General features: G+C 37.4%; 2 protein-coding genes and 1 pseudogene across 2 annotated transcripts; 1 reads left to right on the forward strand and 2 right to left on the reverse strand.

Annotated features, from left to right (window-relative positions):
- Positions 1–2,092: 2,092 nt before the first annotated feature.
- Positions 2,093–3,212, reverse strand: LOC102768112 (olfactory receptor 4M1). Its single transcript, XM_015559454.1, has one exon. It carries the CDS (start codon positions 3,139–3,141, stop codon positions 2,176–2,178), a length of 966 nt encoding a protein of 321 aa, XP_015414940.1. The 5' UTR covers positions 3,142–3,212; the 3' UTR covers positions 2,093–2,175.
- A 1,437-nt stretch (positions 3,213–4,649) lies between these two features.
- LOC102768402 lies at positions 4,650–5,449 on the forward strand (annotated as a pseudogene).
- Positions 5,450–15,920: 10,471 nt separating this feature from the next.
- Positions 15,921–16,859, reverse strand: LOC102752335 (olfactory receptor 4S2). The gene has a single exon (XM_006756770.1). It carries the CDS (start codon positions 16,857–16,859, stop codon positions 15,921–15,923), a length of 939 nt encoding a protein of 312 aa, XP_006756833.1.
- Between the last annotated feature and the right edge of the window lie 6,661 nt (positions 16,860–23,520).

Genomic DNA, 23,520 nt, shown 5'->3' on the forward strand with positions numbered 1-23,520 from the left:
CCTACAATCCTGCCTTATATCCCTGTTCACCTTCTAAGGTAGTATTCAAAATCTTGCTACTATTAACATTTTGGACCAGATAATTTCTAGGGAGTGACTGGGACATGATTAGCAGTATCTCTGGCTTCTATATTCAAGATGCCAATTGTATTCCCCACTTGTGACTGCCAAACATGTCACCAGACATGGCCAAATGTCCCCTAGAGGTTGAAATTGCCCCAGTTGAGAACTACTGATCTAAGTTTTTATAGCAATTGTGTCCTCCATGAATCAAGCTAGGTCTCTTCTCACCAGCATACCAAAAGCTCCCACTTCTTTACCAATATTAATTCCAGATAGGATTTCTAATTAAGCAATTCTTCATTACAGTACTATTTTTGACGGTTTTCCTTCTTATTCCTAGCTTCAATATTTTCCACAAATATGCTCTGTAGCAATCTACTAATGTTTGAAGAACATATTAAGTCAGTAGTCTTTTTCTCAAGAACATTAATCTTAGCTAAATGAAAGATAAGTGACTACATGAATAGAAATCTGGCTTGTTCAGATACAGAGAAATAACAATAAGGTAACATAAAATCTAGAAACAACTCATAATTTTTATTATGTATGTGTATTTTTATGTTCTTTTTTCATATTCTGTTGTAAAATGTTAAAGAAGTCTACTGTTTTATACATTTCCAGGCAATGGGAAATTAACTCAAAATTCAGGAATTATCATTTTAATCAACGCCTTTGGGTGCTTTGAAGGAAAGTCACTGTAACATGGAAGATGAAAGAGATTCCCAAAGCAAAGAGCAAACTTTATGTACCATCATTCCATCCTGTCTACCTGCGGTGCACTGGATCAGGCACAAATTACTTCTTCAATTAATAAATCAAATATAAGTGAAGACTATCCTAGAACTGTTTTCAGCATTCACTTACATATCTTTATTCCTGATGCTGACAGGAATCTATTTTCCTTAAAGTCTAGCCATGTTATAAAATATAAGACTAAATAAATAAATAAATTAGTCAAATAAAATATAAGACTAAAGCTCAAAGCACACAAAGTGTTCTCACCCTTTGATGGAGAGACCTCTCATTCTGAAATGAATAGTTAACTTATGTAAATAAATTTGTGTGAACTAAAATATTCTAATCTATCTTTTACATTCTGAAACATAGTCAATAGGTTGAATCTGAGTGCCAGGGAATAGCAAACTGATCATTAATAAATAATTCATGGGAGGATTATGAAAACCAATATATCTAGGTTTCTTCCATGTGCACTAAAAATGGTTTCATGAAAGATAATTCTGAATTATAGTGCTAATAAAAGCAGCACCCTACTTATTTAATTTCAACACAAAAGGCAGAATTAGCAAATACAGAAAACATACAAAAATGGCAAAGGTGATATCAGTCTTTTAAAAATCACATAGCTAGCTGTCTATCATTCCCAGTCAAACTAGAATCCCTTTCCTCAAAGTCTGCTTTCATTCTGGAAGATATAAATAGAGACTGGCTATAAAAACCGCTAATTGGCTAGAGACTTACTCTGGAAAGAGAGGGGTCTCTGGTACTATGCTCTGTTCTGAATTCATAAAATTTGTTTCTAGCAAACATGTTCTGACACCAAAACTATGTGACTTCAACCTGAAATATCAGTTGAAATAACTTATATAAATGAGTCCTAAATTTTGATCATTAATTCTACCAAGGGGAAGAGATAAAGAAGAAAATAATCTGTTTTTACTGTCCAGGAAGATGATTCACCATGCCACTACGATAAGATTGAGACATGACAGCAATATATAATTTGATCACTTAAAGCTATTTACTTCCTCATATTCATAGTGGGCATGCCTCTCAGGTTTTAGGCATTTTATTATTTCTCAACAGTCTCCTTGCAGCCAAAGCTTCTCCAGTGTAGTCACTCAGTAAACTATTAGTAAAAAATGTTTACACTGTAAATTCTAACAGTGATCTGGCAGAAATTTTAGGGGTGGTGTGAGTAAATTTATTTCCATGTTAACTTCCTTGTATGTTTTGTTCTTCACCAAATAGAGAAAAAACTAGTGCTATTTTCAAAACTCAGAAGAAAGGAGTTAGCGAAAGCAGCAATATTACCACTGCAAGTGCTTCCTACTTTAGGACAATGATCCTCAGAAGGACTATAGAATAGTCCATTTATCTTTCACTTCTCTTTACATAAAATATGTCTTTTACCAACTTCCTCATGGCTGTCTTTACTTCCTTGTTTCGTAATGTGTAAATGATGGGGTTAAGTAAAGGGAATATCACAGTATGGAATACAGACACCACTTTATCTAGGGAAAAAGAGTTAAATGGGCGAGCATAAATGTAGATGGATGGCCCAAACATTAGCACCACAATCGTGATGTGGGAATAGCAGGTGGATATGGCCCTGCTGGTACTCTCACCTGAGCTTGAATGTTTCTTGAGCATGGCCAGGAGGAAGGCATAGGATATCAGTAGAGCAATGAAACACACTACAGAGATCAGACCACTGCTAAAGATCATCACTAACTCCTCTGGGAAGGTGTTGGCACAGGCAATCCGGACAACCTGTGTGATGTCACAGAAGTAGCTGTCTAACTCATTGGGTCCACAGAAGGGAAGTCGAACAATGAGAATCACCTGTATTATAGAATGAACAAAGCCTCCCATCCAGGAAAGAGCAACCAGAATACAGCAGAGGCGTCGATTCATGATGGTAGCATAGTGGAGTGGACGGCAGATAGCAGCATAGCGGTCAAAGGCCATTACTGTGAGCAGGAACATCTCTGAGGCCCCAACAAAGTGCAAGAAGAAGAGCTGTGCAATGCACCCTCCAAAGGAAATTATCTTCCTTTCCACAAAGAAATCTACGAGCATTTTAGGGGCTGTAATGGAGGAATACCAAATGTCAAGGAAGGCCAGATTAGCCAACAGAAAATACATGGGTGAGGTCAGATGGGGGTCAAGCCTGATGGTGCAAATTATAAGAATATTTACTGGAAGAATGAACAAATAGAAGAATAGAAATATAGCAAATAGAACTAGTTGTACCTCCCGAGTCTGCGATAGACCAGTGAGAACAAATTCTGTCACCCGGGTATAATTTGCAGGTTCCATTTCTTCGCTTTTTTTCATAATATGGCTATGAAAAATAAAGAGATTATAATTATTAGAAATAGCATTAAACTAGAATTATATTACTGTCTTCAAAATCATTTGCTGTTTTCTGTCATTAAAAGATTACACTAGGACACATTTGTTTTATGTCTGATAAGCCAAGATATGCTACTTCTTCAATGAAGGACAAACCAACACATATATTTTCTACATGAACATGACCATGGCCTGAAATGCTATAAAATCCATAACAGTTTTACCCTGGCCTGCAATTGTGATTTAATGCATGTCAGAACAAAACTTCACATATGACATTGAAAGCTCTACACCAAAATGTATATCTTCTGTGTCACTTCTTCTAAAATTATGTATTTGTTTATTCAACAAATATTTAGGGAGTATCAGTTATGTGCTAACTGCTGAGAATACAACAATGAACAAGGAAGACAGTTTCTGCCTCACGGAAGTTACATTTTAGAAATATAGACAGAAAATAAATTATTAAACAAACAAACAAGTAGATGAATGAAATGTAAGTAAGTAAAGGGAATAATTACCACTATTGGACAAGAGACAAGAAGGAAATGAAAAGGGAATTATGGCCGAAGCCGGTTTGGCTCAGTGGAGGGGGCGTCGGCCTGCGGACTGAAGGGTCCCGGGTTCGATTCCGGTCGGGGGCATGTGCCTGGGTTGCGGGCACATCCCCAGTGGGGGATGTGCGGGAGGCGGCTGATCGATGTCTCTCTCTCATCGATGTTTCTAACTATCTCTCCCTTCCTCTCTGTAGAAAATCAATAAAATATATTTTTTTTAAAAAAAGAAAAGGGAATTATGATAGGGGATAAACGATGGTGGCATGTTGTAGTGATGCTTGGTATTGGCATTTTTAGACAAGCTTCTCTGAATTGGTGACATTTAATCTAATTTTAAGGTAGGAGAGAAGCTTCCAAATCTTGGCTATTATAAATAACACTCCAATGAACATAGGGATGCATATATTATTTCCAATCAATGTTTCACATTTCTTTAGATATATTTACAGAATTGGAATAGCTGGGTCATGAGGCTGTTCCATTATTTATTTATTTTTGTATTTACTTTTTTTTCCTATAAAACTTGTATTTTTAAAATTAAATTTATTGGGGTGGCATTGGTTAATAAAATTATATAGATTTCAAGTATACAATTTTATATCACATCATCTGTATAATACATTGTATGCTTACCACCCCAAATGGTAAGCACCATTTACTCCCCCTTTACTCTCATCTGCCTACCCCCAACCTCCTTCCCTAAGGAAACTCCATACTGTTTTCCACAGTAGCTACTAGCATAAATACAGACATAAAGATCAAAGGAACAGAATAGAGAGCCCAGAAAAAAAAAAATCCCTTTATGGTCAATTAATATTTGACAAAGGAGGCAAGAACATACAATGGGATAAAGACAGTCTATTCAATAAATGATGTTGGCTCTAGGGGCATGAGCCGAAGGGAAGACGCCGAGGCCAAAAGTAATAGAGATTTATGTAAGCAGAAACCAAAACTCTTCCCCTGGAGAACACATCCATCCTGTCAGAGGGTTCCCTACAGGAAAGGCACCGGTTCTGGATTGGCAATCTGGACCCCAAAATCACAGAATACCACCTCCTGAAGCTCCTCCAGAAGTTTGGCACAGTAAAGCAGTTCGACTTCCTTTTCCACAAGTCAGGTGCTTTGGAGGAACAGCCCCGCGGGTACTGTTTCATTAACTTTGAAACCAAAGGAAGCAGAACAAGCCATCCAGTGTCTCAATGGCAAGCTGGCTTTGTCTAAGAAGCTGGTGGTGCGATGGGCCCATACTCAAGTCAAGAGATATGGTCATAACAAGAATGATAAGATCTTTCCAATCTACCTTGAGCAATCCTCTAGCACTGAGCCCACTCAATCTAACCTAAGCGTTACTGCAAAGATAAAAGCCATTGAAGCAAAGCTGAAAATGATGGCAGAAAATCCCGATGCCAAGTACCCAGCAACGCCTGTTTATTGCTACTTTAAGCCACCAGATAAAAAAAGGACTACTCCTTATTCTAGAACAGCATGGAAATCTCGAAGATGATGGCTATGAATCACTGTAGCAGCAAAAGCAAATTGGTCTCCACACCTGGAACCCTCTGCCTTTGTACTTTGTAGATGTGACTGGTACTCCCCAGCAGAGCATAATCCCATGTTAGAGTTTGGTAAAATGATATTTTTGGCTGTTCCTATGGATGTTTCTACCCTGAAGTATGTGTGGAATTGAGCATCATCCAGAATAAATAGGATTCTTTCCAAAATTGTGATTTGAACACTGGGAAAATAAAATAAAATAAAATAAAAAAATAAAAAGTGGGCAAATGATCTAAATAGACATTTCTCTAAAAGGACTTACAAATGGTCAATAGACATACTGAGGCAGGATAGTAAGGAGGTAGAATGGGAAAACTGAGACAAAATAGTTTAGAAAGTCCAAACAATTTAACCAATTTACAACCAGCAAGGGAATCATAAGACCTTATCTTCCCCAACCAAGAACATTTGAGAACAAATAGCATATACCTCTCCTCCCTGACCAGAGAATAAACCACGCTGGCCAGGGAGATAGAGAACAGAGACCAAATTAATGTCATTTATCCAGCCACACCAAGGACGGATGAAGTCAGGGGAACAAATAACAAAAACCCAACTAGAGCCAGACAGACCCAGGATAAAAGCAAAGCACTGAAGCTGAGCAGAGGATAATCCCAAGCTTCCCTATACGGTCCTTTCAGCATATTGAAAATGAACCTGGAAAACTGCTGGATATTCTGATGAAAGCCTCCCCTAAGATTCTTGCCTGCAGAAAGATAAAAACTCTCAAAACAGAGGATACCAGCATGGGTCCACTCTGGAGCATACCCATGCCTTTTCTCTGGCATGAAATTGTCCTTTCTTCTAAACTCTAAGGTTTACCATGAAACTTGCAACCATGGAAGCAGCAGGCAGCAACAGCTCAGCCTGGGCTTCCCTCCCGAACCTGTCTCCAAGGACCCCCGTTTTCTCTGACTTTCCAGTGAACTTCTGTCTGTGACTTTTACTTCCCAGTAGACAACAGCAGCCTCACCTTGGATCACTTCTTTCCTATAACATTTCTAAAAAGCCAAAGCAAGGTACCATCTAGTCTCTCTCCTGTTACTTCTTCTACCCCAAGTCCTTCCTTCGTTGTATTACCCCTAGCTTTAATAAACTTAACTGTCAAAATCACCTGGACTTGTGTTGTGAAATCTCTCCTGCACAAAATCAAGAATCCACACACTACAGGTTGGCCTGAGGCAGGCCCGCTCCTGGCCCAGCCCTCATCCAGGAAAAATATGAAATGATACTCAATGTCACTAATCATCAGTGAAACACAAATTGAAAACACAAGGAGATACCACCTCACACCTGTCAGAATGCCTATCATCAATAAATCAGCAAACAAGAAGTGTTGACAAGGATGTAGAGAAAAGGGAAACCTTGTGAACTTTAGGTGGGAATGCAGACTGGTGTAGCAGAAGTTGGAAGCAACCCAAGTGCCCATCAGTAGGTGAGTGGATAAAAAAGTTGTGGTACATTTACACAATGGAATACTACTTAGCTGTAAAAAAAAAAAAAAAAAGAAAGAAAAGAAAAGAAAAAAAAAGAAAAGGAAATCTTACCTTTTGAGACAGCATGGATGGACCTAGAGAGTCAAATAAGCCAGTCAGAGAAAGACATAAGACTCCTAGAAGAAAACAAAGGCTGTATTTACCATATGATTTCACTTATATGTGGAATTGAATGGAATTTTGAAATAAATAAACTAAAAACAAATTCATAGATACAGAAAACAGACTGACAGCTGTCAGAGGGGAGGGGAGTTGAGATGCTGGGTGAAACTCATTCATAAAGGAATTAAGAGGAAAAAAAGAAGACACAGACAACAGTATAGTGAGTACCAGAGGGAAAGGAGGTGGGGGAGATAGAAGAGGGTAAAGGGAAGATAAATGGTGATGGAAGGAGACTTGACTTTGGGTGGTGAACAAACAATACAATATACAGATGATGTGTTATAGAATTGTATATTTGAAACATATATAATTTATTAACTATCAAAGTCAGCTAGAATTTGAGCACCATAAGTGAAAACTTTTAAGGGACTTACCTTTCTTTATATATTGTATCTAAAATGAGGTTCAACCAGCATATTCCAGATTCTTAATAAAATTTGACTGAATCTTCCATAAATATTTAAGAATGCCCTGTCACACTCTAAGTAAAGCTTAGAATTATGCCAATAAAAGCCAGAGCAAGGAATTATGTTTTAAGGTGTTTCCTGGGGAGATAAGCCATCCATGGAGACTGCGTTAGGGCATTTCTTTCCAAGGCTTCCATTTAGAGAGGGATGGCTATTCCAAACCAGTGCTTATTCTTTTTTTAAAGCTTAAGTTTTATTTATAAGATTATATAGGTTTCAAGTGTACATTTCTATGATACATTATCTGTATATTGCTTTGTGGTCCCACCACCCAAAGTCAAATTATCTTCCTTCACCATATATTTAACCCCCTTTACTCTTTACTATCAACCCTCCCACCCACTTCCCTCTAGTAAACCCTCTGTATCTATGAGTGCTTACTCTTAAAGCATCTGTATCAGTTAGTCAAGAGGGTTTTAGTTCAGCCTACATTCACCCATCTACACCTCTTAAGTTTCTGGATGCAAGCCTACTTCTCTCTCTCTCTCTCTCTCTCTCTCTCTCTCTCTCTCTCTCCTGTTTTCTTTTAAATTAAAAATTGTATATATTTCAGATGTATAGCACACTAATTCGATATACATATACATAATGCAATGAGTACTACCTAAGGAGTACAAGCTAATTAATATCTTTTCACATAGTTCCCACTTTTTTCTGTGATGAAAACATCTGAAATCCATTCTCATAGAAAATTTTCAGTATTTAATATGGTATTGTTACCTTAGTCATAATTCTGCACATTAGATCTCATCATACATAACTGCAATTTGTACCTTGTTTCCCTTACCCTAATTTCCCTTACCTCTCCCCCATGCAGTAAACACCATTCTACTCTTAAATGTATAAAAATATGAGATAGATGACAGCTAGATAGATAGATGATAGAGAGATAGATGATAGATAGATAGATAGATAGATAGATAGATAGATAGATAGATAGATAGATAGATAGATGATAGAAGATCCTGCCTTTTGAAACAACCTGTTTGAACCTGGTGTTATGCTAAGTGAAATAAGCCAGACACTGAATGATTTCACTTACATGTGGAATCTTAAAAAGCCTGGTCCTCTTTTCACAACATCTAGTGAATTTCCATTCTGTACTTAATCTGCAGGGATGGAGTATCTAGAGGATGACTATGGAGATAACTAGGATTACAGAGGCCATTCCCATAGGTGAATGAACTATGAACTCCCCTCAAGGGAACAAAAGCTTTGGTGGAAAAACAAGAATCTGTGTAGAGATTCTTCCTTACTAACAAGGTGATGTTCATCCATGCATCTAGTCAAGCTCTTGGTAATCACATGGAGAATAGTTATCTTGCTAATTCAAAAACTTTAGGGAGGCTATCACATAGATCCTGAACTAGTAAAAGATTAAATGACTCGAGAGATACTGGGTTACATTCATGCAAGAAGCTTATTTAAAAAAATAGCTATCATTTGTAACCATTGTTCCCATTTTTTTCTTAGATGATGTGGCTGGAGAAGCCCATATTTCCCTGAGAAAAAGGCACTAATCCTAACCCCTCTAGAAAAATCCCCAAATACCTCATAACTAAAAGAAATGCTTTTAGAAATCACTTCAATAACTTTACGTAGAAGGATTAAGCTGAAACTGGAAAAGCAGGAAAATGGAAGAAAAGAAAAATGTTGTATTGATGAAGGGAAAGAATACTATATATAAAAAAAGAAGTTATTAGTCCTGTATTGCTTCTGAAGATAAAAACAGCCCATCTTTATGGGTTACATTGCCATTTTGTTATTTAAATAAAAAAGTAAAAAATAGTTTTATAAAATAAAAAGGAAACTGTTTATAAATATATTCAAGTGATGATTACTGAAAACCCTTTCCCAGAGAAGATACTTAGTCTTTCAAACCTGCGGATCATGGGAATATGGTGAAGGCAGTAGAGCTTTAGCTCGCCTGAGCTGTGGCAAGGAGCAAAGGAAACACAGAAATTCGGAGAGAGGCCCGGCGAAGGAGGGAGTATGAAGGTAAGTACAAAGGGAAGGCACTAAATTTTTAGAAAATAAAGATATATGAAATTTTACTTTTTTAGAGAGTATTCTACTTCTGTAAGATCCATATTAGGGAAAATCATTCAAAAATCTATATATATATATAAAAGCCTAAGTGACCATTCGACTGGTTTGTGCACTGGTGGGCTCCCTCGGCCAGGCCTGCAGGGATTGGGCCAAAATAGGCAGTCCAACATCCCCCAAGGGGTCCTGGATAGCTCCTGGCAAACTAGGATCCTTAATATGCATTTATTGAATGAAAAAATGAATGAATGAATGCTAAAACAGATTTTCAAGTAAATAAATACATTAATTGATGACTTAGTAGAACAAATTGTCAAATCCTTCCAAATATAATTGTTTTATATTTTATTTGGTGTTTTCTGATGCTGCTTTCATTATTTCTAATCTTGTTTCCTGGAACCTCTTTTTAAAATACCTATTCGATTCATATTAATTTCAAACAAGAGACTCTTTGCTTTTAAGTCTCTTTTTATCTTATTTACTTCCAAAGTAATTGTTACTACCAACTCTAATCACTTCAAAATGAAACATCTCATGCACTATCTCCCCCATCTTCTTCACAGTGGGCATCTTGAAAAACCATCATAAGTTTGTTTTTTCCTGATTTCATTTCAGGAGTGACAGGATTGAAATGTTTGGAAAATTATTTTAATTATTTGGCCCTCTGAAGACCCATAAACCAGAACCTTCTCTGTTTGAGATTGTTTAAGAATGGTTTATACTGTAAGTATGAGATGACCAAGGTCTCTTCTCAATGCTCTTTTCAGACTTGAGTTTATATAGGTTAGTTGTGGGGATCAAGCAAGAAAAGAAAGTTTGTTAATTAGCTCTATGTTTAAGATCTGCTGTATTCAATCTCTACATCAGTGGTTCTCAACCTTCCTAATGCCGCGACCCTTTAATAAAGTTCCTCATGTTGTGGTGACCCCCAATCATAAAATTATTTTCGTTGCTACTTCATATTGTAATTTTGCTACTGTTATGAATTGTAATTTAAATATCTGATATAAAGGATGTATTCTCATTGTTACAAATTGAACATAATTAAAGCTAAGTGATTAATCACAAAAAATATGTAATTACATATGTGTTTTCCAATGGTCTTCGGCAGCCCCTGTGAAAGGGTCATTCGACCCCTAAAGGGGTCGCGACCCACAGGTTGAGAACCGCTACTCTATGTTTTCCTAACACCTTTCCTTACTAAAGGTTTTCTGACTTCTTAACACTATTCCATGAGTATTTTATATAGTTATTCCAATCGTTACATTCATCGCATTGTCCCCAAAATAGAGTGGTTGATGTAAATATTATTATACCATTCTTCCACCTACCAATTATTGTTGCTAGTCTTGGTGCATTCAGGAACAATAGAGGAGGTGGAAGATGCCTTTTCCCCCATCCACACAGAAAGCTTTGTCTTTTATTTTGGTATATATTAGTTTCTTCTCTGATGTAACAATGAGTTAACTAGCACCATGGATTGTGACTAGGAAAATCATTTCTCAGGAGGCCAGGTCTACCCAGCTAGGAATCAAAACCCTGAGGGAATAATTTAAAAGTTGATGTGTGCTTCATCCAAGGACCATAGAAACACAACATTTGAATTGCCCAGGACAAGGTAAATGGCTAATTTCCTTGGATGAGGAGAGTCTTCTACATGTGCCTACTCATTATCTACTACATGTCAGACACAGTACAAGGCAAGGCATATAATAATGAACAAGAAACATCCTTATTTCCCTAAATCAACCTATAATTAACTCTCCCACCTATGAATTTACAAATTCTTGACTGTATCCCTCACCTAGAAATATTCTATGAGAAATAAAATTAGGTTCTATCTCAATTTTCTATCAATATGATCTCCACCTCAAATCTTTCAGAAACGTATCCTCCTAAAGTTATCTCCAAATTATACTCTCAATGACCATACTTGATGTTTATAAAATGAGGATGAGAATTACCTTGTGATTTTAAAAAATTGTATTCTCGGTGATCCATTAAAGTCTATCAGGTATTTTCCCATAAACTTCTGATGCCTTGTGAGAGGGAAAGAAAGAGTCAGAGAGAGTTTAAATGTAATTTCTTTTTAATGACCGCAACAGGACAAATCTGAACAAATGTGTATTTTTAGGGAATTTGGTTGAACAAAATATTTTCAAAAGTTTAGCTTATATTCAATTTTTTAAAAATTAAGTCTTTATTGTTCAGATTATTACAGTTGTTCCTCTTTTTTCTCCCCATAGGTCCTCAGAGACTCAGCCAGAACTGGAGTTCAGAGTGGGAGCTTGTGTCTCCCTCCCGATTGTAAAAGACAACCGCATCCTCAGTTGCCAGCCCTTTCCACGAGTGCCTCCGTACCTCTGCAATTTACTTCCGCACCTCCTCTGAGTCTCAGTGTGCTTTTCTCTTTCCTTCTAGTTGTAGAATTTCCACTCAGCCAGCCTTCCTGTGGTTCTGGATGATGTCCGTTTTGCCTTTTAGTTGTATTTTTGAAGTGGTTGTGTGTGGCAGCAAATTCCAGTGTTTACCTATGCTGCCATCTTGGTTTCTCCGCTTATATTCAATTTTAATGGTTGAAAACTTCAATTAAGTTTTCTTCAACTTCTTATTAAATGCACATAAAGATACACAAACAATGAAAGTGTGAGATTATCTATAAATCTACCAGATTATCAGAAAAGTAGAAAATTTTGAGTTTCTTTCCAACTGATTTTTCATTTAGAAGGCTTTCTAACTCAATTTCCTTGGGCAAGTTCCTACCTCTTAGAAAAACATTTTTCTTGTTTGTAAATTGAGATGCTAAGGGCATATAAAATTATGAAATAAAATTAAGAAAACATATGGCACATGCCCAGAACAGAATCATGATAACGAAAAAAATGAAAATGTGATTAAGACTAACAAATAATGTATTCCAATTTCTAGTGAGAATAAGTGTTAATCTATACTAATAATTGCCTGGGTGGTCATCACGCCCTCATACATCACACCCTAATGTCATCATAAGATGGCCATCACAAGATGGCCACGTGCACAGCAGAGGCAGGCCAGGTGGAGGAAGCAGGTCATTGCAGGGGAGGGCAGTTGTAGACGATCACGCCAGCAGGGGAGGGCAGTTGTGGGTGATTGGGATGGCAGGGGAGGCCAGTTGGGGGTGATCAGGACAGCAGGGGAAGGCAGTTTGGGGCTTTCAGGACCACAGGGGAGGGCAGTTGTGAGCGATCAGACCAGCAAGGGAAGGCAGTTGGGGGAGATCAGGCTGGCAGGGGAGAAGTTAGGGGGCAATAAGGCTGGCAGGCAGGCAAGCAGTTAAGAGCCAGCGGTCCCAGATTGTGAGAGAAATGTCCCACTGCCCACAGGGATCAGGCCTAAACAGGCAGTCAGACATCCCCTGAGGGTTCCCAAATTGGAGAGGGTGCAGACCGGGCTAAGGGACACCCTCCCCTGCCCTGCACAAATTTCATGCACCGGGCCTCTAGTTAATGATAAAATAATGCTGAATTCATTTTTTAATCTAACAAGATTTTAACATGTAACATGCCCTAGAACTGCTTCATGAAACAGAGACCAATTGAAGAATGCATGGCAGTTGCACTAGGTCAGAGAACCTAAGTAATCATCCTGTTGTCCTTCCAAATGTTCTCTGAAAGAGAACCTTCTGATGAGGGTTTCAAGAGAGGCAGTCATTTCATTTATGATCTCTGAAGGTAGAATATGAAAGACTTTTCTCTAATATCATTCAATTTCTATACTGCAAATATGTCAACACTGTTTGGGAAGCATATGACTGTGTGAGCATCTGGGAGTGATGGGTGAAAAGAGAGAATGGGAGATTGAACCAATAATTTATCTTAGTCTCTCTATTACTAGCCACGAATGCCACCATCTTCTTGCCCTAGAGTCTTGATATCCCAAAGATGCCAGAGATTCTGGTAGAGAAATCTCTGTATTTCTCCTGAGTATTCCTTTTGGCTGGTACTTTACAGTTAGCCTTCCCTACTCTGTCAAATCAGTAACCATGCTTTTGTCTACTCTTTTTCAGACATTTGTTGGAATCTTTTGCCTGCATCTAACTTCTGTCTTGTTTTCTTTGTTCTTATGAGTCTAAACTTTTCCCCCTTTTATTGTTGTTTGTATTATTATTACTATTATCATTGTTATTTTGTTTGGCTTTTTAGGAATAAAAACAAGAACTAAAGGGGTGGAGATGGGTATTAAAGGATAAAGGTAGTCAAATATATGGAAACAGAAGATTTGACTTTGGGTGGTGAACATGCAATGAAATATATAGATGATGTATCATAGAATCACACACTTGCAGCCTATAAAACTTTATTAACCAATGTCACCCCAATAAATATAATTTAAAAAATAAATACAGTGAGGTAAGTGAGGGGAATATGGGCAAAAAATTAAGTATTTATTTGCACTGGCCAGTTTTCTCAATGGTTAGAGAGTGGGACTGCTGACTGAAAGGTCGCAGCAATCCAATTGGCAGTCAAGGGCACATACCTCTGTTTCAGGTTGGATTCCCCATCCAGGTTGGGGTGTGTCGGGAGGCAACTAATCTGATGTGTCTTTCTCATGTGAATGTAATGTTGTTGCTGTTTTTCTCTCTTCCCCCGCCCACCCCCTTCTACTCTCTAAAAAAATCAATGGGGAAAAATATCCTTAAGTGAAGATTTTTAAAAAATGTATTTATAAAGAGGATAGAATGTTCATTTTTTGTAGAGGAAAGGCAATATGAAAAAATAACTATAGGGAAATGCAACAAAAAGATGATCATGTATGGAAAGTCTGAAGGTGCAGATTATTCATTTTAAAGAGTTTTCAAAAGTCCCACTCACCAGCTACTATTAATATCATATTTTCCACCCCATAGCTGCAAAGGGGATACTAGTAAATGTAATATTTTAGTGGGGTCACCATGAATAATATTAAGTCTCTGCTACGAAGGGACAAAAAAGGAACAATGAGTATTGTGTAACAACCAGCAGACTCTGTCACAGTATCTGCTGTGCATCCAGTACTATGCCATTTGGGGGGAATATCAAAGAAGGTACATTATTTATACCCTCAATATATGGAAGTGACATTTAAAAAAACATTTAAACAATAAACAGAAAAAATAAGTATGTAATACCATTTTATAAAATATATACAGAATGCTTAAGAAGTACAAAAAATAAATTTTAGATTAAAAAATTAGGGCACAATTCTTGAAGGATATGAGTAATGAAATAATATCTAGAAAGTTCCTCAGGACAAAAATGTCTGTTCTGAAAAATTGAGAATATCCAGATGTTTTCCAACTTTACTAAGAACACAAGAAAAAAATGTGCTTAATCCATTTTGTCTTTTAATTTTAATGATATATGTAATTATTCTATTCTAATAAAAATGATTAGTAAATATTTTTAAAGAAAATATTTTAACTAAAAATTTATAATAAAAATATATCTCCTTGACTTAGTAATTTTAGTAGTTCAAATGTCAATTCTTTTTAGTTCTCATAGTCTTTTCCATGTATTGAAAAATATAAAATAAGATTACTTTTAATAAAAATAATATGATTCTGGGATGATATTGAGTATTTGAATTCTCCAATAGGTTCTTTTTAAAAATGCTCAAGACCAAAATATGTAAAATGCTCCTTTCTTCACTTCCCACTCATACAGAAACCATCCACTGTGCAGTTTGTCAGTTCATATTAACCTCTTCCATGCCTGCAGTGTATATTTCTATGTCTGCATGTTCTTCATTTGTTATATTGTACTATAATTCTCTCTTTATGAATCTATGTCCTATACTATATTATAGGATATTTCTGGAGGAAGACTAGAGAAGAAAGAGGGTTGGCAGTGAGAGAGGATAGACAAGTTGGATTTTTGATTTTAGGAGAAATTATTAGATTCCTCAGAGATATATTTCTCATGTATCCTCATTCTAAATCATTAAATGATAGCTTAAGAGAGCTTGATTTGAATTGAAGGCACTAAATGAAATAACAAGCAGGAGTATTTACTCTCCCACTCTAGAAGTAAGAGAGGATAAACCTTGCCAATATGGAAAGATTTAAGGTTAAACTCTCCTAAATGCCCTCACCCCGCCCCACCCTACCCCCCATGTCTGTGTCCATTGGTTAGGCTTATATGCATGTATACAAGTCCTTTGGTTGATCTTTCCCCCTTACCCCCACCCTCCCCTACCTTCCCTCTGAGGTGTGACGGATCTGTTTTTGTTCATCAGTTTCTTAGGGCATGAGTGGGGGGGAGGGCAATGGGGGGATAAGGACACATATGTATACCTTAATCAATAAAGGAAAAATAAACCCACCTAAATGCAGAGAAATGAAATATTTCCTGTTAAATTAAAAGTATGAGATAATTGAATTTTAGAGACAATTCCTTAAAATTATTAATGTTAGGCATGTTTGAATGTATCAGCTAGTTCTCTGATTTTGCAGTTCTGACAATCTACCCATGCTGCTTTTCTCTCAAGGAGAACTTGTGACTCCATAGCCGTTTCATGGCATTCTTTACATCCCTATTCCTCAGAGTATAGATGAGTGGGTTTAGCATTGGCGTGATGGTTGTGTAAAACACAGAGACAGCCTTGTCCAGTGGGAAAGTAGTAGGTGGACGAAGATAGATAAAGATACAAGGGACAAAGAAGAAAGTTACCACAGTAAAATGAGACCCACAGGTAGAGAGAGCCTTGCGCCGGCTTTCTGCAGACCGCTTCCGAAGACTCAATAGAATGACTGTGTAGGAGGCTAGAAGAATGAGGAAACACCCCAGGGAAATGAGACCACTGTTGGCAATCACCAACATATTCACCAGGGTTGTGTCAGCACAGGCAAGTTTTAGAACTGGGTGGACATCACAAAAGTAATGGTCAATGACGTGAGCATTGCAGAAGGGCAGCTGAAAGGTCAGGAGGGTCTGAACAAAGGAATGACCCAGGGCTCCCAACCAGGACAGTGATGCCAGCACAATACAAGCATTGGCACTCATAATAGTAGAATAATGGAGAGGTTGGCAGATGGCAGCATAACGGTCAAAAGCCATGACAGTCAAAACAAAAATCTCAGCACAACCAAAAAAGTGGAAGGTGAACATCTGAGTTACACAGCCCCAGTAGGAAATAGTCTTTTTGTCAGAAACAAAGTCTGCAATCATCTTGGGTGCCGTGGCTGAGGAATAGGCAATATCCACAAAAGACAGGTTACTGAGGAAGAAATACATAGGTGTGTGGAGCCGGGAAATAGAGAAGACTGTAAGCAAAATGAGTAGATTTCCCACCGTGGTCACGATGTAGAAGAGGAGGAATAGGGCAAAGAACATCAGCTGCATTCCAGGATCTTGGGAAAGTCCTAGGAATATAAACTCAGTGACATTGTTGGCCACGTCCATGGGGACCCAGGTAAGACTGGTAGAGTGGCTCTGGTTCTCTGCAAAAGTAAATAAGTGTTATGAACCTTGTAAGTCTGGCAAAGCTAAAACAAACAAGTCTTGTAAAAATATTTAGGTGATGCTAAATATAGTAGAAAAAGTTATTCATAGTTCTTAAATGTCTTAATGGACATTTTTCTCATTAATTTTCTGACCACATTATTGACTTACATTTGATTTTCTGTTACATTTAGACTGACAGTTTCTTTCTCCCAAACAAGAATCTAGAGAATATGAATTTTTTTCTATTGAATTTCATGGCTTTTTCCTAATTATCTCTTTTCCTCCCTCCCTCCCTCTTTCTCATATAAGAAATTCTCTTTGGGATGAAAAACTTAAATTAATTATTAAATGGACAAATTAATTTTTGAAGCTGGAGATAAAAGTAAGACGTTGGAATCTGAGATATGATATCTAAAATTCCTAGCTAAGTCTTTTTAATATAATATATACAGATTGACTTTAAAATAATAACATTCTACTTAATCAAGTGAGAAATACTCCATTTCCAGTTTCTAAATTAGATTGGAATTTTCAATACAATTAGAAATTAAGTCATTTTTAGTGACTGAAAATAGCATATACAGTGGCCTCCTACTTATCAACAGTCTATGCTTATTAATCAACATTGGAGCAGTTTGAGACCTAAGACTTGAACTGCGTGTAAAAATTCAATATTGTTTGCCAGTAAGGAATACATAAGGAGTGGTCAAACTATACAGAGAAATACTTTTTCCTATGTTGCTATAAAGAGTTGAAATGTTGAAAAGTTATCAAAGTCCCTATCATCCTCAATCTTTATGCCTTGAAAAAGCCCCAGATAATTTTCCATCCTTGCAATCTTAGGTAAGAATTAGTATTAGTAATAAATTTTTTATACAGATGATGTTATAAATGGCATTTACAAAATAAGTGTCTGATGCTGTTTTACAAACTATATACAAAAATACCTAAGATATACAAAAAAAAACTATTGGATATAAACAATCAGGAAAGAATTCTTGAAAAGATGAATTATGAGACAAGATCTAAAGAAGTTCCTTACATGGGGAAAAGGACATCTGTAATACTTTCAACCATAAAGATAAAATTTTAAAAAATAAACAAAGAATTGTTCAGAATAAAGATAACACTTCTGAATCATGCAAAGTATTAACCATTCTTCATCTATAGTTGGAACATCTCATTTCTGCATGGACAGTGGAAAGCGCACTGCCCAGGAGCTGAGTGAGTCGAGTTTCAGCACCTTCACCAACTGGTACTTTGGCTAAATCCGTTTTTGTTTTGTTTTTTTTCTGAATCTTGGTTTTCTTATCTATAGAGCTAGGTATTGGCAGAGTTAGCATTTGAACTTAGGCAATGGGACTTCAAAATTTATTTTTTAATGAATATGCATGCTCCTGAGTTTGATGGTATTAAAGTCACCTATCTTCTGCTAATTATGAAGAGCTGGGTGTCTTTTTTTTTTTTATTACATCCCGTTTTTAGAGACAAAGACTATGGTTGCAACTGGCAAGATCATCACAACATACACAGTTTGTTCCCAAGTTTGCTCAAATTAAGCTTACAATAAGAATGCAATAACAAGTTATGTGAATTAACTGTTAATCTAGACATTATTTCATTTGACATGTGTTGACCATCAAATAGAGGAAGCTTGCGTGTAAACTCACAATCATAGTTCCCTTAGATAAAGGTAAAAAAGCCATATGAGTCAGGGACACCTTTCCAGAGAAGGTCTTCATTGAGTAGAACTTGAAGAGACTGCAGGGTGTAGGCACAGAAGAGTGGATGGGGCAGGAAGGACATTCCAGGACTAATGAATATGATATATGAAGATAAAGGGTACACATCATCATAGCATCCTCTATGAAGAATGCCGACAGATTTTATATAACTCATCACAGAATCCATGAAGAGAAGTGTCAAGAAATGAGGCTAAAAAAGAGAAGCACCCAGATCATAAAGTCTTTTTTTTTTTCACAGTAAGGGAATGTGTATTTCACAGTCTTAAGAAAGCACAGACACTGACCAGCGGGCAAGCACAGGCCTGCTCACGCTCAGGTCACACACCATGGTCTTCTGTGTTGTTTGACCAGTTGAGGAGTTGAAATGTATTTTGAATGATTTGAGGGATCATAAAGAAAGATCTCTCCCATGGCAGGGGGGCAATAGCAATAGAGGTAGTAGAGAATATTTTCTAAAGAATAAAAAATAAAAAAAAGAAGAAACTTGAAACCCAGTTGGCCTAGGTTCAAATTCTCTATTACTTGCTAACATTATGGCATCAGGTAAATTATTTAACTTTCTTTGGCCTCAATTCTTTCAAGTGTAAAATGTAGGTAAGAATATCACATACCACATAATTTCTATAATTTAACAGTGTGCTACAAATAAAGCACTTATGTACACAGCACACTGTAGGTAAATATATAATTATCATTACCTATTTTAGTAACTAGGAAACATGCCAACTGCAAGAAGAGAGAAGCCTGGATAGGAGTCATCTTAAAACACTTACCTCCTTACACCATTCATCTCCTAATTCCCATTATGTGTATTTTTATGCTTGTCAAAATTACAGAAAATTTTAATATGCTTCTGAAATCCACTCTCTCAAATATATTCTTTAAAGTATAGGCCATATCCTTGCATGGCTGTCTTTAGCAGGGATACCCAAAAATGCTTAGGCAGCTGCTCTATTCTTCCAGAATGATGATAATCGTTACTTTATCTGGGGTATCCTTTAGAAACCCAAAAAATTAATCCAAGTCTAAGACCCAAGATTTTTCTACTTGCTTCTACTGAGAGAAAGGGCACAGGATTTAAAAATAGAGTAACTGGGCTTACTCACAGTTCTGCCTCTTTTAGACTGTGTGATCTTAACATAATTTTCCTCATTTCTGTTAACTTGAGTCCTCCCCTGTTAGACAATAGTTACAATAATAGACATAAAGCAATAAGTGACCTGCACATCTAGATCATAATCACTTTAGTGGTGGAATTTCAAAAGCATTTGAATCAGACATCTGAACTCTATAGACCAGAGCCTCCATGGGATTGATTATTTCCACAGGTCCTCCCAGGTTCTTGGGTCAAATTTGACCTTTCTAGGATGAAGCCAAAGAATATATACTAGTTATGAAAGGATCTATACTGTTAAAAATAAACAAGGTTGCTCTTTTATTTACCACCATGAGCCCAGCTAAATTATTTCAAGTAGAACAAATAGCTCCCTGAAATCCTTTGTAAAGAGATTGAGTCATAATTTCGCCTATGAGCAATTTGCAAAGGGCAGAGATCAAATATTCTGGATCTGTTCCCTAACAGCAAGCTTCACAGTGAGCTCTTTGGGCAATTATGTCTGAGCAAATGTCTTGAGACATCTGCAAATAAGGTAATGCAACACAATATAGACCAATATATACATATTTCTACATTTCACACAGCACCAATATTTATTTTTTTTCACTTAATAAATATTTATTGTACACATTCTCTGTGTTTTGTACTGTGCTATAAATATAAAAGGATAAATAAAACCCTATTCCTGACATAAGTCATTCATCTTAGAGTAATACCTTTAAATAACCTCCTCAAATCATCTTAGATTTATGTAAAGCTCTATATTCATATAGGTTAAGTTAAAGAAATCTTAAAGATCACTTGACTTTATTCCAATAATTTAGGAGCAGAGAAGAAATTGAATTATATAGCTTTCACTATGAGTGTTACAGCAAGGGCTAAATTCCAATTGAAATAATATTATACACACTTAAAACTACTTTCTGCGCTATTTAATAGAATTACTAGAACATATGTTGTAAAGTAGGTAAAATTTTTGAAAATTCCTCTTTATCCTTGAATATGATTTGAATCAATGAAAATTTTACTTGCCTCTTTCACTGGCTAACTTGCCATTCCAGTTGGAAAACTTACTTTAGCTGTCTTCTTGAGCGTGGTCCCACCACTTGGATCTAGACAATCTAATATGGGATCAATAAACTTTTCTGAGGTAGAAACGTGATCTATTTCCAGATATTCACACTAAAAAAATTGAAGTACATCTAGTGATGATTCTTTTACATATGTGCCACATTTCACAAAAAAGATTATGCCTACAGCCTAACAATAGGTCCTGAGCGACCTCACCCCTTCTCAATTTTATAAGTTTATCATTATACCATGGCTTCTGATCTTGGTCTGCAAGAACTGCTTTTTATGTTCCTGATTTCAAGAGAGAAAAACCATAAGCAAGCTTTATGCCTCATCACAACCTTGAGGGAATTGTTGGGCCAGTGACTGGGTAGCAGCTGGAGAGTATTGTTAAGCAGAGAAAATGCAAGTGTAATTACCACTAAATGACTCCTTATTAAAGTATATAAAAGGCTAGTTGGTAAGTAGTTGATAAATATTGAGGCTATTTCTACAGTTTGGCACCACACTGAACCACTAACTGAACAACAAAATATTGGTTTATTAAAACTACTAAAATATTTTACTTTATTTTAAAACTAGGGGTCCAGTGCACGAATTCGTGCACCTTGAAAGGAACTGTGGACACAGGGATGGATCTCAGCCCATCCTCTGCACCCCCGCCAGCCCCTCCAGCTGCAGCCCCCGGTCCCCTTTCTGCCAGCAGCCATCTGCCACCACCTCCATTCCCATGCACTGATGGTGCTGGTCCCACTTGCACCCACTGACAACACAGAGTGATTGGGGCCAGAGCTAGCAGGGGCTGTGAGTGGCTGCTGGCCCCAATCACCCTTCAGAAGCAAGGAGAAGTGGAGAATCCCTCAGGGGCAATCAGGGCCGGCCATCACCTCTTGCACCCACTGACAGCACTAAGTGATTGGTACCAGCGCTGGGCTCCAGCAGCAGTTGTGAATGGCACCTCTGGCACTGGCTATAAGTACCAGCGGGGCAGCGCCGGCAATGGGTGCAAGTAGGGCAGTTGCTGACAGTGGATGCAAAAGGTGGCTGCTGACTCCAATCTCCCCTCAGGAACAGGGAGGGGTGGAGAAGCCCTGAGGAGCAATTGGGGCCAGCAGCTACTGCTCACACCCACTGGCAGCGCCAAGTGATTGGGGCTGGCTCCAGGCGCTGGCAGTGGGTAAGAGTGGTGGCTTTGGAGCCAGCAGTGGGTGCAAGTGAGGCTGGTGCCGGCAGCAGGTGCGGGTGCCGGCAATAAGTGCGAGCACCAGGCAGGACTGCAACACATGGGAGCAGAGAATTTCCAGTAACCACCCGAGGCTTGCCCAGATGACAGCGACCAGCACCCCACCTTGGTCTGGCGCTCCCACTCATCTGCTCCACCATCCCGCTGTGGCCGACACCCGCCATGTTCTGCATGTGCACCATGGTGGTCAGCGAATGTCATAGTGACTGGGTGTTTGGTTGTTTGGTTGTTCTGTCATTCAGTCTATTTGCATATTAGGGTTTTAAATATATAGATTTGCTAAAGCTCAAGTAGACAAGCACAATGTTTAATTTAGTGGCACTGTGGAGATACTGACTCAGTCCTATTACATGAATGAGTTTCTAAGGTAAGTAGGTCAAGGGAGCTTGTTGGAGATGAGGATTATACTTTTGGAATCAATTATAAAATATATCACTAAATTATAGCATAAACTTTCAGTTCAAGCCTGAAGTTCCATGTGTTTGAATAGCACAACCATACAATAGAAAATATGTAGTAATCCAAATAACATTCACCTTGTTAGTGACTTTTTAAGACAAAAAGGATTATCATGTTGCAGGATAAAGTGCTTTTTTGTAATTGACAAGAGTTTATTATCCTATGCCTCTGCTTTATAAGTAAAAGGGCTGTTTATACAAGGAAATGGCTAACTGTGGGAGTCCCAGTTTTACTGGGTTCTCTATTCAATTCATTTTGTGATGAAGGACTTTATCTTGTCCTATGTTTTCTTTCCTTCCTATCTTCCTTCCTTTCTATGTTCCTTCTTTTTTTATTCCCTTCCTTTCTTCACTCAAAAAGAACATATCAAGACAAAGATTAATAATGTATGATATCACTTATATGTGGAATCTGAAAAAAGTCAAATTTGTAGAATCAGAGAGTAGAATGTTGGTTACTAGGGATTAGGGGAAGGAGAATTGGGACAATGTTAAAAGGGTACTAACTTGCAGCTAGAAGATGAATAAATTCTGGAGATCTAATGGACAGCATAGTGATTACAATTAACAATACTGTACCCTGTATTTCTTTGTTGTTGTTGTCATTTTTGTTTTCTTTTGTTTTAATCTTTATTGTTGAGCGTATTACAGATGTTCCTCTTTTTTCCCCTCATAAACCCCCTCCACCTGGTTCCCGCCCCATTCCAGGCCTTTGCCACCCTATTGTCTGTGTCCATAGGTAATGCATATATGCATATAAGATCTTTGTTTAATCTCTTCCTGCCCCGTAACCCCCTTCCCTCTGAGAATCATCAGTCTGTTCCATTTCCATGCCTCTGATTCTATTTTATTCACGTTTATTCTGTTCATTAGATTTCTTATTCATTTATTTTGATTTTTAGATTCAATTGTTGATAGATATGTATTTGTTGCCATATTATTGTTCATATTTTTATCTTTTTCTTCTTAAAGAATAGCATTCAAT

Source organism: Myotis davidii, unplaced genomic scaffold (genome assembly GCF_000327345.1).
Source record: "Myotis davidii unplaced genomic scaffold, ASM32734v1 scaffold594, whole genome shotgun sequence".
Taxonomy (NCBI): Eukaryota; Metazoa; Chordata; class Mammalia; order Chiroptera; family Vespertilionidae; genus Myotis; species Myotis davidii.